Source organism: Moschus berezovskii, chromosome 2 (genome assembly GCF_049115385.1).
Source record: "Moschus berezovskii isolate FMDL1 chromosome 2, NW_MosBer_1.0, whole genome shotgun sequence".
NCBI classification, from domain to species: Eukaryota; Metazoa; Chordata; class Mammalia; order Artiodactyla; family Moschidae; genus Moschus; species Moschus berezovskii.
The window spans coordinates 36913249-36929152 of record NC_142461.1 but is presented as its reverse complement, the minus strand read 5'-3'; the positions used below and the strand labels follow the sequence as shown (position 1 = coordinate 36929152).

At 35.7% G+C, this 15904-nt stretch overlaps 1 protein-coding gene across 2 annotated transcripts in view; it reads right to left on the bottom strand.

Annotated features, from left to right (window-relative positions):
- ERBB4 (erb-b2 receptor tyrosine kinase 4) overlaps positions 1-15904 on the bottom strand; it is a 1317642-nt gene that overhangs the window by 255700 nt on the left and 1046038 nt on the right. For both annotated transcript variants that reach the window (XM_055398441.2, XM_055398442.2), the window contains one exon: positions 489-621. In XM_055398441.2, the coding sequence (XP_055254416.1) occupies positions 489-621 (133 nt within the window). The remainder of the gene's footprint in view (positions 1-488; positions 622-15904) is intronic.

Below are 15904 nucleotides of genomic sequence, written 5' to 3'. Positions count from 1 at the left end.
TCCTACTTTGATATACTAGAGTTTATTAATGGACCCCTGGCCCTCAAAGAAACAGATCTATCTTTTCTCAATATGATAATTTCCTTGACTCTTGCTATTTGCCCTCTTCAAGTCATAAGCCTGCCTTGACTACATTTATTACACACTGATTTTTCATCAACTTTATATAATAGAAAGTAGGAAATATTAGTCGCTCGTTCTGTCCAACTCCTTGCGACCCCATCATCTGTCCATGGAATTCTCCAGGCAAGAGTGCTGCAATGGATTGCCATTCCCTTCTCCAGGGGATCTTCCAGACCTAGGGATTGAACCCAGGTCTCCTGCATTGCAGGCAGCACTGTGAGCTTCCAAAGCATACTATAAAAATATAAAATCCTCAGCAGAAAACCGAATAGAATTTTCACTTGGATTAAAAACTGAGTATCATAAAAACTTTCTAACTCTAATGAAAGTCCCTAAACACATGAAAAAAAAAATGAACATCTCACCTCTGTTTCCAAGAATCTTCTTAAGGCTCTTTTCTTTTTGATGCTCTTCCTTCGAGCATAAACTGCAAATGTTAGGCCCACAATGACCAGGATGAAGAGCCCACCAATGACTCCAGCTGCAATTAGAGGAGTCCTGCCAACCAGAATGGAAAAGAGAATAATAAAAGTAAGAGAGAAAGACAGAAAAAGAGGAAAGGATGGTTGTTTACCCACATATCGCAAGTCTAATCAGTTAGAAGAAACACAAACAAAAACGCACTACTTTTTCTCATGGTAAAAACTGCACTTTTTTTTTTGCTTTGTTTTTTAATAGTAAACCATGCACAGACAACTAATCTTTGGGGATAAGCAGCCACAACATGCCATTTGATGAAACATGTAAAATGTGATAACAAAATGAAGAACATATGCCGAATTTTTGATACAGGGTCACTTTAAATTGTTTTAATTTTACTTTTATCTATAAAGAAGAAAAATGCATTTCAATGGTACTGGTGTGATATATGCTATTATTTTCAACATTTTCTCTAAAGCAGGCTTTCTCAACAGTGGCACTATTGACATTTGGGGCTGGATACTCGTTCATTCTGGGGACTGTCTAATGCCTTTTAGGATGTTTAGCAGCATCCTCATCCTCCATCCATTAGATGCCAGCAACACTCACCCTCTCTCCCCAGTCATGACGTTGTCTCCAGACATTGCCAAATGTGTGTCAAAGTCACTGCCAGTTGAGAATCACTGTTCTAAACCAAGAATGAGTGGTTTGAGGACATATGAAACCCATGCCTCTGGCACACAAAGATACCAACAGAGAGATGCATTGACAAAGTGCTATTTCAAACTCTGTCAAGGGCAATTCTGTTGGGAAAAGGGGCGGGAGAAAGATGAAGAATTGGGTCAGACAGGTTTTCAGAGTTATGATGACTGGAGTAAGCATTATTATCAAAAGCCTGACTAAGCATCATATACCCATGAAAGAAGTCTATACATTAAGTATTAAATAAAAATACGTAAATAGCATTAAAATAGGAAGACATTGACCAGAGATTTTTATTCTTAAAATGTTTCTCTAATATATTGCTTACTAAGACATGCTTTTGAAACATCACTTTTTGTTTTCTAAGATTAAATTTTTTGCTTACTTGAAAAGTAATGTTTATGGTCTTAACTTCTTGTCCTAGAATAGATTAGTATCTATGAACTTCCTGTGGTCAGTCTTGAAATACATTAATTTCATATGCCATATGAAACAGTTCAGAGTAAAACATATATTGACTATGAAGTCATGATAGATATCAAAACTAAAAAAGACTTCCCTGAATGCTCATGTTTTCTACGGTTAAGTGTTTTATGTTTTATATTACTATTTCCAGAAGAACATACTTTATACAGCTACACTCTTAGAAAAAAAAATTACTTGTTCCTGTAAGATAAAGTTTTGCTCAAAGATCAGAAATAATGAAAGCAGATGATCCAAAGTAAAATATTTAAATTGCAAAGAGCTGTTGGAAAAAAAAAATTCTAACTTCTATAAATCATCATGCCTTTTAAACATTATAACTGTTATGTTATTGTCATACAAAACTGCAAAGAAACCTTAAAAAGTGGTTCATCCTAAAGGTTGTTGCCTGGCAGTTGAAAGTCCTTCAGCACATTGAAATGTTGCTATAATTCAACCAGATTTTCCTAAATGGAATTTTCTAAAGATATAAAAATCTATGCTGAGAAAATTACACTACAGTATGGAAACAAACTCATCATTGTAATGCCTTTTGGTATGTGTAAGATCACATTTTTGTTATTCCAGTTAAATATGCATTTCAGAAAACATTTTAAGTCTTCAACTCAAGGCATATTTTTCAGCTCAAGTGCCTAAAACATCTCTGAAAAGTCACTACTATAAAAAGAGTTACATTTTGGTTTCCTTAGCCCAATGTTTTACTGTAAAGGATTTATGCATGATTGAGAATAGCCCCCAGCATTTTGTTAGCTGTAGATTTGAACTAAACTCTAATTTCCCTCTACTTATCCATTTTGCAAAAGAATAAATGGTATGTATTTATGAAAGCATTTGTCAATGTCACTATAAATTCAAAGAAAATTCTCTATTTTTTTGTCTTTCATTTTAAGAGTGATCATTTCCAACAGAACAAGATTCCTGACTCTATTTATTTTCATCTAATTCAAATGGATATCAGTTATCATATCATTTCTACTTAGTCCTGGCAATGAAAATAAAACATTCAAAATCTCAATAGACAGTAATTTCTATGATTTTTCTAGTTAGCTTTTACTTTTGTTATTTTCCTTCAGCAGTTCCTTGCTTGATTTGCATTCCTCTAGTTGTTTTCGTGTTTTACAACTTTGCAGGAATGGGAGGGAGTGTTACAAACAATCCAAAGAAGCAAATAACTAGAGTTTCTGCACCTAAAATTCATACATAAATTCCTGTTGGATGTTTAAAGAGGCCTAATAAGATCCAACCAGTCCATTCTAAAGGAGATCAGTCCTGGGTGTTCATTGGAAGGACTGATGCTAAAGCTGAAACTGCAATACTTTGGCCACCTCATGCGACGAGTTGACTCACTGGAAAAGACTGATGCTGGGAAAGGTTGGGGGCGGGAGGAGAAGGGGACGACAGAGAATGAGATGGCTGGATGGCATCACCGACTCTGTGGACATGAGTTTGAGTGAACTCCGGGAGTTGGTGATGGACTGGGAGGCCTGGCATGCTGTGACTCATGGGATCGCGGAGAGTTGGACACGACTGAGTGACTGAACTGAACTGAACTGAACTGAATTCTTCTTAGTTCAGCAGAAGTTACTCTTGTAAAAGAAAAAAAAAAATTAACCACAAGGAAGTAATTAAGTTGAAAAGCAACATGTTCTTTTTTTTTTGAAAAGCAACAATGTTCTATAAGAAAACTTGCTTGTATTTTTAATAAGTGAATAGCATGATAAAAGGTACTGATTTTGATTAAGAAGATTTAATATTCATTTAAAAATTGACGTGAAATGTAACCCTGGCCTGGACTCTAGTTTTGACAAGTCAGCTATACAGAAATTTTTTCTATAACTTGAGAAATTAGAATATGGATTTGATAATAGATGAAACAGAATATACTGGTGTGTAAAAATGTAGACCAGAAATCAAAAAGACTGAGTTAAGACACAGTAGGCACTAAATCAGAAAAAAATTTGTACATACATGTACATATATGCATGCAAAAAAAAGATCTGGAAAATGTACAATAAGACACTTAATCGTAGTTGTTTCTGAATTATATGACTCTAGCATTCTTATTTTTTTATTTTTACTATTGAACATTTTCTAATATTCTCCAATATGTCTTCCCTTTGAAATATAGGTTAATGAAACTTAAGAAAAATACAGAAAAAATAAATCTTCATCTAAAAGCTTAGTTTTACAATAATAGCCTTGTTTTCTTTTTTTCTTTTTGAATGTTTACTTTGCATTTTTTCAATTAAGATTTCATTTTGCTATTCCCTGTCCACTTTTATGATCTAAGTACTTCTGAAGGTATTTTCTATTCATTATAGCTTAATGTGTCTGAGACATTTAATTGCCACTATGTTTCTTACAATTAACATTCTATTTTATAAGATCAATCTAATTTGAAAAGTTATACCACTTCACACTTCGTACTCCCCGCAATTTTGATGATTCCTAGACATGGAGAAGGAAATGGCAACCCACTCCAGTGTTCTTGCCTGGAGAATCCCAGGGACCGAGGAGCCTGGTGGTCTGATGTCTATGGGGTCGCACAGAGTCGGACATGACTGAAGTGACTTAGCAGCTTAGCAGCAGCAGACATTTGTAGGCGTAGGATCGATGCCCTTTTTCTTCCCCCTGAAAGTTAATGCTTCACTCTTTATAAGAATCCTTTGGCTAAAAGGGATATAGTTACTTAAGTTGCAGTTTTAAATTGTTGTGTATCTCTCCTAGGTCTAGTGCTGACTATTGCCAACTCAGCTATATTCCTGAAGGAGAGTGTGTTTCTCTTACATATGGGTCAGTGTAACCTCTTAGAGGCTAAGATGTGACATTAATGAAATCATAAGGGTCAAAACCAAGAGACCTAGAATACTCTGTAATCCTTTATCTGTAATAGGAGTATTGCTTGTTCTCTGTCTTTTGCCTGTCCGTTAAAAACCTTTGGGATACCCTTAAGTATACAAGATAGGGCATGTCAAGTGACAAGTGTGAGCTTTTTCTAAAGGAATGCTATCAGGTGATATTTTATCTTATTCTGTGATTTTAAAATAGTATAATGATATTGGTATCTCCCATCTACTCATAAAACAATATAATAAGGATTCTGAATCACAAATGAACATGACTAATTTATTTAAAAGCATATAACTTGGATTTCACAATTTCTTTTAGAAGTTCAGAGACAATACTATATATTACTCTATAGTCTTGAATGCAATTATCTATTTAAAAATTATATATTGAAGAATAGTGTCTCCCCAGACTATACTATTCATATAATAAGATGTATTCTTATTATTCATTAGTATATTTGAACTATGCTATTCCTCACTGAAGAATATAAAATGTGAGTGAATCATGGAACTTGATTTTATAAACATCCAAATACTTTCTTTCACTTATCTGTTTCCTTTCAGATAACAGATCAGAAACAAAATAAAGTCAATATAATTTATGATTAAAATTCAAATAGTTTTAAAATTATTTGATTACACCAATTTTGTTTCATTTAATGTCAAGGGCAGACTATTCTGCAAAATATGTGCAGTGGTATTTTCTTTAAAATTGTAAACTTAGTCAGACTGGTACTTTAATACACACACTGTGCTGTGCTGTGCTAAGTTACTTCAGTGGTGTCTCTATGGAGTGTAGCCCGCTAGGCTCCTCTGTCCATGGGATTCTCTAGGCATGAATACTGGAGTGGTTGTCATTTCCTACTTCAGAGGATCTTTCCAACCCAGGGATCAAATCTGTGTCTCTTAAGTCTCCTGCCTTGGCAGGCAGCTTCTTTCCCACTAGTGAAAAGAATGTTAAATCTATAAGATTCTTTTGTGCTAATTTCACCAAATAAAAGGATTTTAAATTATAATATAGGCACATTTTTCTTTATTTCTTAAGTATAGAGTAATTTTCAACTACAGATAAAGGAATCAACCAGAAGTTCTATTAATATAACACACTGACAATATAGTTTATAACTCACTGTATTGACTTTATATCAGAGAATTTCACTTTTAGCAGCTCTAAATTAAACAATTTGAAGTCAGATCCTCAGAATCCTTTGGATCAGACTTAGGGCCATAGGGTTTCCCTGGTGTTCCAGTGGCTAAAATTCCACACTCCCAATACAGGGGGCCTGGGCAATCCCAGGTCAGGGAACTAGATTCCACATGCTGCAGCTAAGAGTTTGCATCCCAAAACTAAAGATCCCCAAATACCACAGCTCAGTCCCAGCATAGCCAAATAAATAAACCTTTAAAAAAAAAAAAAAGTTTAGGGCTGCTTTATTTTCTGTCCATGGGTACTAAAGGTGTTAAACTGATTTTTTTTTTTTAATTTACACAGAATTATAAACAAACAAGTCTAACAGGCTAATTAGATCATTTTAACCATTTTTGAATAACAAAGTTTAAATGAAAGTGTAAAATAATGCCTCTAGCACTATTACTTTATGTTTACCTTTCAAATCTTCACAATTTTTCCTTATAGTGTTATATCATGCTGGAAAAATGTTTTCACCTCAGACCAATTTGAGTTTTATTAGGTTGGTGAAAAGTAATTGCGGTTTCGGGCTGTGAATTTTAAATCATTGTAACTAGGCTCAAACACATCTTTATTAATCAAAATAGGAACTATTACAATCAACACATTTTTGACAACAAAAATAAGTTTTTTATTCCTGTAGTGTAAAAAATCTGTGCTTCAGGATTCGACAAACTCTTGGAAAGCATTTTCTGACTCCTGCTGGTTGTCGAAGCGTTTTCCCTGCAAAACACTGTGGCGATGCTTGAAGAAGTAGTAGTAGGTTGGCGAGAGGTCAGATGAATATGGGGAATGAGGCAAAATTTTGGAGCCCAATTCTTCCAACTTTTGAAATGTTGGTTGTGTGACATGCAGTTGGGTGGTGTTGTGGAGAATAATTGTGCCCTTTCTGTTCACCAATGCCAGCTACAGATGTTGCAGTTTTCAGTGTATCCCATTGACTTACTGATTTACTGAGTGTACCTCTCAGATATAATGATTTTGCTGGGATTCAGAAAGCTGTAGTGGATCAGATGGGGACCACCAGTGACCATGACCTTTTTTATGTGTGTGTGTGCAAGTTTGGCTTTGGGAAGTCTTTGCAGCTTCTTCTTGGTCCAGCCACTGAGCTGGTCATCACCAGTTGTCATACAAAATCCACTTTTCATCACATGTCACAGTCTGATCAAGAAATGGTCTGTTTTTGTTGCATAGCATAAAGGAAGATGACACATTCGAAATGATGATTTTTTTTTTTTTTTACTTGCGGTCAGCTCACGAGGCACTCACTTCTTGGCTTTTTCACCTTTCCAATTGCTTCAAATGCTGAACCATCATAGAATGGTCAACACTGAGTTCTTCAGCAACATCTCCTGTAGTTGTAAGAGGATCAGCTTCCATGATCGTCTCAATTGGTCATTGTCAAATTCCAATGGCCAGCCACTGTGCTCCTCATCTTCAAAGCACTCATCTCCTTCACAAAATTTGTTGAACCACCACTGCACTGTACGTTCATTAGCAGTTCCTGGGCCAAATGAGTCGTTGATGTTGCAAGTTTTCCCTGCTGTTTTACAACCCATTTTCAACTCAAATAAGAAAATCATTCTATCTTGCTTTTTGTCTAACATTATTTCCCTAGTCTAAAATAAATATAAAATAAAGTTAGTAATCAGTCATTAACAAAAAACATAAAGCCAGAAATGCTCATTAAAATGGTATATAATATAACAACATATTAAATATTTAAGAATGTATTCCAATATCAAACAACAAAGTTCAACAATGCAAAACCACAATTACTTTTTCACCAACCTAATAATTATATGTCTGCCTCCACAAGTTGGAAGAGCAGTACCACCATCAAATAACTCAGCTTAAATACACATAAGTACATTCTTCACTAAAGGTAATGAAAAATAAACACAGTAGGAGCTACCTAGTCTTTCTCAGATTCCTGAGATCTGACATATTTGCCTCTAGATCCAGCTTAATATTATCATGAAATCAAATACTTTTGAAACAGTGCTCAGTTGTGTCAGACTCTTTGTGACCCCATGGACTGTAGCCCTCCAGGTTCCTCTGTCCATGGGATATTTTAGGCAAGAATATCGGAGAGGGGTGCCATTTTCTACTCCAGGGGATCTTCCCAACCCAGAGATCAAACACGACTCATGAGTCTCCTGCATTGGCAGGTGGATTATTTACCACTAGTGCCAGCAAACACCTTAAGCACTGGCAAAACACACGCCTCATTTAGGCCTAGACAGTCTCAGTTTGTGCCACTGTTAAGTACCAATAGAACCCCATTCACTATCAAAAGTACACTTTTGTGAACAGTAAATTAAATGTTTGTCCTTTGATAACTACTTAGCACAGTTTAGAGAATCTAGGACACTTCCAGATAACTCTTTATATAAAAAAGTGAAGTTGCTCAGGCATGTCTGACTCTTTGCGACCCCATGGACTGTAGACTGCAACCAGGCTCCTCCATCCATGGGATTTTCCAGGCAAGAATACTGGAGTGGGTTGCCATTTCCCTCTCTAGGAGATCTTCCCAACCCAGGGATTGAACCTGGGTCTCCAGAACTGTAGGCAGACGCTTTACTGTCTGAGCCACCAGGGAAGTTCCCTAACTTTTTACATATATATGTATAAATAAATGAATACATACACATTCATACAAGAGTACCTAAGTATTATCAAGTTTCACTTCCTGGGAAGGTAAGTTAGTTACTGCCTGTAATAAACCATGAGAATCCCATGGACAGAGGAGTCTGGTGGCCTACAGTCCATGGTGTTGCAAAGAGTCAGACACACTAAGTGACCAAACAACAAAAACAACAAACCTACATATAAAACAAATGGATGTTTCATACGTTAGAGACAGAAGTGATGGCTCTCTGTAAGCTTATATTTTGTTTTAAAAATATTATTATAAGACATTGGTTAACATCCTGTATCTTATCTTTCCTCCAAAAATATTATAGTAACCATCAGACAAAAAGCATGAATCTATCATGGACCAGAGGTTAAATGTATCCACAATAACAGACTACATTTCCTAATTTGCTCTTTAAATGTTGGGGCTTCCCTGGTGGCTCAGAGGTTAAAGCATCTGACTGCAATGCAGGAGACCTGGGTTTGATCCCTGGGTCAAGAAGATCCCCAGGAGAAGGAAATGGCAACCAACTCCAGTATTCTTGCCTGGAGAATCCCATGGATGGAGGAGCCTGGTGGGCTACAGTCCACGGGGTTGCAAAGAGTTGGACATGACTGACCGACTTCACTTTCACTTTTCACTTTCTTTAAATGTAGTTGATCAAAAACATCTTGACTCTTTACTGAAAGAAAATTCTTAGAATCAGTTGCCAACTGAGATAAATAATCAGTTCAGTTCAGTCACTCAGTCATGACCGACTCTTTGCGACCCCATGAATCACAGCACGCCAGGCCTCCCTGTCCATCACCAACTCCCGGAGTTCACTCAAACTCATGTCCATCGAGTCAGTGATGCCATCCAGCCATCTCATTCTCTGTCGTCCCCTTCTCCTCCTGCCCCCAATCCTTCCCAGCATCAGAGTCTTTTCCAGTGAGTCAACTCATCACATGAGCTGGCCAAAATATTGGAGTTTCAGCTTTAGCATCAGTCCTTCCAATGAACACCTAGGATCGATCCCCTTTAGAATGGACTGGTTGGATCTCCTTGCAGTCCAAGGGACTCTCAAGAGTCTTCTCCAGCACCACAGTTCAAAAGCATCAGTTCTTTGGTGATCAGCTTTCTTCACAGTCCAACTCTCACATCCATACATGACCACTGGAAAAACCATAGCCTTGACTAGATGTTCACAAGTAGGACGATTTCAATATTATATTAATTATATACGTAAACAGTTTAAACACAGGAAAGTGATAGTCATGTCCGATTCTTTGCAAACCCATGGACTATACAGTCCATGGAATTCTCTAGGCCAGAATACTGGAGTGAGTAGCCTTTCCCTCCTCCAAGGGATCTTCCCAACCCAGGGATCGAATCCAGGTCTCCCGCATTGCAGTCATATTCTTTACCAGCTGAGCCACAAGGGAAGTACAAACACAGGAAAAGTTCTGTCCAAATAAGAGGAACACAAGATTTGACTGCCATTAGGTATTCATTGGTTTTATGATACTTGTAATGTCACTAACAATTATTTCCATTTTCAAAGGGAAATAATCTAATAGAAATGAAAACATCAAAGACTCTATCTTGATATAGAACTCTCCCCTATTATAGAGATATACAGGGGATTTACTTGGTTTTAAATACTTCACTTATGTTCAAATAATTTACATAGATTGACTATAAGACTTTTCATTCTAATAATACCTGCATATTTTTAACTAAAATTTTCTTTTTACATACATTGCATCCATTCCGTTCCGTCGCTCAGTCGTGTCCGACTCTTTGCGACCCCGTGGACTGTAGCCTACCAGGCTTCTCCGTCCATGGGATTCTCCAGGCAAGAATACTGGAGTGGGTTACCGTTTCCGTCCCCAGGGGAACTTCCCGACCCAGGGATCGAACCCGGGTCTCCCGCATTGGAGGCAGACGCTTTAACCTCTGAGCCACCAGGGAAGCCCATACATTGCATACTTTCACAATAACTATGCAATATAGATCTTATAACCCCTATATTAAAAATAAGAAATAGACTCAAAAAAGGTAAGATACTTAGATAAGGTCAAATACAAATAGTAATGCTAACATTTTATATCTCATTATCTCATTTATCAATTTTTCAGCTACATTATCTTTCTTTCTAAAGATGTTTCATTAGAATTACTTTAGAGAAGAGAAATACAATTAATCAGATTTTTCTTCAATACTTATATTTGATAATAGAGAATATAAAATGCACATAAATTTATTTAGGAGTTCTAATAAACTCTTTGATTTTATATTTAGTTTTATCTTAATGTAATTCTCATCACACTGGCACTTTCTTTGCATTGCTATGTCCATTATGATTTATGTCTATTAAGTCATTTATGTGCTTATTTACAATTATAAGTGCTTTAGTTCTTCACTTAGCTTCATTTTATTTTCTCAGTGAGAAAATAGTTAACAAATTTTGAGGGGATTAAAAAACTTGAATTTCCTAAAGGAAGAGCAAAGACAAGCAGAATCTATCACTCTGATGACGGTCCTTACTGCACTGTTCATCTGTTCAGGCTTCCCCAAAGTGGTTCAGATTTGAAACAAGAGATCTTGAAACATTAGATAATATTGAAATTCCCCAGAAGACATTTTAAGGGTTACTGCCTAGGGCAAGGAGAACCATATTAATGTGCTTTTTTTTTCTTTTTCCCTCCTGTAAACTGTGCTTATATGACCCATAAGCATTCTACCTGCTCTATAAATATGACACATCTTTTGTTTTTTGAGCAAATGAAAGTGATGTGGATAAAACACTGAGGCAGTCATCAGTTGATAGTTATAGCTTTTATTTGATGAGACTTTGAGTATTACAGTATATTACCTAGGGTATTACAGTATCCTTTGATTAGGATTTGAGATTTCTCTATTATATCTTAAATGTGACCAGAAATGTAAGTGCTGAAGCAGATGAAGCAAAACATACTGCCCCTCTTCCTAAGAAAATGAATGTTTCTTGACTTTTCATGTATTTAAATAAATGTTTTTCCCAGTAAGTTTTCAATATGCTGTTACATATTATTCAAAACACAGCATTACAAGGTATTTCAGAAAAGATTTTTCCATTAAACAAATATGCAAGTATCATTTGGATTATGTCTAGAATTAGAACTGAAAAAAAATTCTAATAGTTTCACAGTGATTCCTTCCTCCAATTTACAAGTAATATTTATACCTATCTATGAGTTTTTGTTTGTTGCAATTTTAGGAAAGCATACAGACCTGTACATTTGATTTTTGAGAAAACTGTTCTCATGATTAAATACACAGTCCTAAGAGTACAAATAATCCACCTATGAATTTTATACCTTTGAATTGTTTTCAGCTTTGCTAAGTATAATTGACAACTATCTATGAATTGTTACAAATAAAATACTGAAAGAGAATTAGATAAGAAAGAACTTTTAGCAGATTCGTGTAAGAGCTCAGGTAAATATTTTGTCTTTAGAGTTGTGTATATGTATTGTGTGGTTTATACTTATTATACAATACAGTCAATGTTCATATTAGTAGAACACTTTAAACATCATCTCTATAGGTAGAATATATACATATGTTTAATAAAATGAACATAATTTTTAAAATATTTAATTGCAAAATACATAATCCACTAAACACTGCTCTATCCCATTACCTATTCATCACATAGTCATGGTAATCTGAAGCAATATGTCAAAGTATTAAAAAATTGATGATAAAAATCTTAAAATTTCGGTTGTCACCTCCAAAATGATTCAATATGATAAGGAATTAGTTTCACAATAGAGGAGAAAATATTACATAAATGCTTCTCTATGAAGTAAAGTGTTGTTCAGTCTCCAAGTCTTGTCTGACTCTTTGTGACTCTACGGACTGCAGCACACTGGGCCTCCCTGTGGAGGTAAAGTAGGAAGTACTTTACCTCCACAGGAAGTAAAGTAGGGGAGGAGTAAATCATTATAGGCATGATCCTTTATTCTCACATATTAACATTTTTCTACACCTCAAAATCTCCATTCATTCTCATCACTGTAATTTCATACACCTATGCTACTAATGGGCATAGGTAGCTCAGCTACCTGTAGCTACCTGTAGCTTAGCTGGTAAAGAATCCGCCTGCAAGTCAGGAGATCCCTGTTGGATTCCAGGGTCAGGAAATTCCCCTGGAGAAGGGATAGGCTACCCACTCCAGTATTCTTGCCTGGAGAATTCCCATGGACACAAGAGCCTGGAGGGCTACAGTCCATGGGGTTGCAAAGAGTCGGACATGACTGAGCAACTAAGCATAGCACAGTACAAGCTACTAACAGAGATCATAGACTATAGAAAATTGCATTTATCTTTATCAAAACATCACACATTTGTGTCAAGTTTATTAGGCACAGTTATATAATACAGATTTAAACAGCTCCATTTTGAGAGAATTTACAAGCTAATTTAATTAACACTTTGATTTTTTTTTCATTTCACATACAATTATGTATATAAAACATCTTTGATTTTTACTATGTTTATAAAGCACCCCAATACTTGCCTTAGACTAAAATCAATTTTTGTATGAAATACTTACACAAAAGGAGTAAGAAAATGTCCTTGAAAAAAACTCACTCTTTTCATTCAGATGATACATTTTCTAGTTATTTTGCCCTTCTGGCAACCTTTTTTCCCACTGAGGGGACATCCACACGTTAATGAGAAGCTAGATGAAATGACAAGGGAGGAGACTTTAAGAGCAGCTACAGCTATGGGGAAAATGCCAGGATTTTGGACATCCATGTGGGATCACTGAACATTTTTTCCAGGATTAAAAAACAAAGCTACATCTGGCATGTGTTTTATATGTGTTGTGCTTAGTAACTCAGTCATGTCTGACTCTTTGTGACACTTTGGTTTGTAGCCTGCCAGGCTACTCTGTCCATGGAATTTTTCAGGCAAGAATACTGGAGCAGGTTGTCATTTCCTCTTCCAGGGGAACCTGCATCTCCAGTGCCTCCTGCGTGGAGGTGGATTCTTTGCCTGCTGATGTGTTTTATATGTGTCATGTTAAATAATTATTCTAACATATTGATTATTTATGTATGATGAATCTGAGGGAGGTTATAAAACTTGCAGCAGGTCCTAAGCTAAGTGGTGAGTCGTTTTGAATTTTGTCTTGTTTTACTCTAAAACCTTTTATGTTTTCATTAAAATATGATTACAAGAGTATATTAGAAAGATTATTCTTCTAATATACTAGATAGATAAACCAGGAAAAGAAGACTAAATAACTATTTCAATAGTTTTTATTGGTGGCTGTGAGGGACAGAGTAGGGAAGTATAGCGGATGAAGTAGAAAAGCATTTACAACAGCAGAAATATACATCAAGTGCATAAAATATACATCAAGTGCATAAACTTGATGGTGAAGAGTCAAAGGAGAAGCCAAAGATGACAAGACTCCGGTGCTTGGGTGAGTGGAAGGTTGATGATTATGGGTGTGAGAAACAAGAGAAAAAAACATTTGTATGGAGAAATATTGATTCCTTTGGTTCTATGGATTTGAAGTGCCAAACAATATAAATGCATACTGTTATCATTTCAATATGCCCTCAGATTTCTGTGTCTACTTGTTGCTCCTCTAATGTCAAGACTTATACCTGTGCTGATTTTATTAATAGCTCCACATTTTTTAATTAAAGAGAGCCACAGATAACATAATGCCATTTTCTTTAAGCAATTCCAAGACTTTATTTTTTCTCTGGGAATGCTAAAAAAGGAAAAGGAAGAAAAAGCTTGGTTCAAGGGCTTTTGGCATCACTGACTCAATGGACATGAGTTTGGGTAAACTCTGGGAGTTGGTGATGGACAGAGAAGCCTGGCATCCTGCAGTCCATTGAGTCGCAAGGAGTCGGACACGACTGAGTGATTGAACTGAACTGAACTGAACTGAATTAAAGGGCTTTTGTTTTCATTTCTGTTTTCTTCTCTCCTCTTTTTCCTTCTGTTTCCCTGATAAACTTATTTTGGAACTTTGTTTCTCACATTAAGGTAAAGTTTGCTGTATCAATCTATTTTTGTTGTGATCATTTGAAAACATTCATTTTTAATGTAACAGACATCTAAAATAGCTAATACATTTTAAAATGTTATTTGCACTATTGTACATAGAGCTGTTCTTCCCACTGGAAATCTATACAGATCTTTGTTAATTCTGAGTCCTAATGATACCCCCTTTTTGGAGAATTGAACATTTGGTATTAAAGAAAGTTCTGTAATTGAAAAGGGTGGCTAAACATGATTATTCTGGGATATGCCACTTCATATTTTTTTTATTTTATGAGTTGGTAATTCTCACAGGAACAACCTTATGTATGTTTTTAGATATGAAGTACTAAGTGCTAAATAAATGGCTTCAATTTTATCGCCATCTCTGTGACCCAATTCATTCCATTTGCTATCATAAGAATACCTTCCCTTAGCACTATATGTCTCTTTTATACACTGTCAAACTAAACTTATTTAGGTGTTTATAATTATTCTCTTGTGCTGTCTTAATTACTGAACTAATTCCCATTATATTTTAGGTTTTCCACTAAATCAGTACTTGTCAAGGTCACCAATGTTTTCCCCATTGTCAAATTAAATAAAATTATACTTAGGCATAATCTATCCCTTTGAGGGCAAATATTTTTTTATTTCTAATCTGTAACATTTAGTTCTATTATATCCCAAGTTATCTACTGAATTCTAGTTTAATTTAGCTCATCTAGGAGTTCTAGCGGAGAAGGCAATGGCAAGCCACTCCAGTACTCTTGCCTAGAAAATCCCATGGATGGAGGAGCCTGGTAGGCTGCAGTCCGTGGGGTCACTAAGGGTCGGACATGACTGAGCGACTTCACTTTCACTTTTCACTTTCACACATTGGAGAAGGAAATGGCAACCTACTCCAGTGTTCTTGCCTGGAGAATCCCAGGGATGGGGGAGCCTGGTGGGCTTCCGTCTATGGGGTCACACAGAGTCGGACACAACTGAAGTGACGCAGCAGCAGCAGTAGTTCTAGAGTAGAGGTGCCATGTTAAAGTTTACACATGAGCAATGCGTAAATTTCAAATAACTTTAGGGATGTGCACATATTCAGAGCTTAACGGTAAAATAACGAGGTTTCTATTTTTAAAAGTACAGATATATGTACTTTAAGTGCTGGAATTATGTCACAGGTGTCCTTATATATTTGGGAGGCTAGTTTGTCTCATGAAAACAAGAATTAAATGAACATTACATGAATAAATAACTGAATGAAAAATTCTGTAAATATTTAGATATTTTTCATCTTAAATCAACCCTTAAAATCACATAAATATTTCAACAATTTTAGAATTTTCTATATATTTTTAAACTTAACAAAAATGTAATTCTAAAATACTTCTAGTGAAAAGAAAATGGGAAAAGTTATTTATTTTGTGTTTCTTGAACTGAAGGTAATATACGTGTTTACTTATTACTGAATTT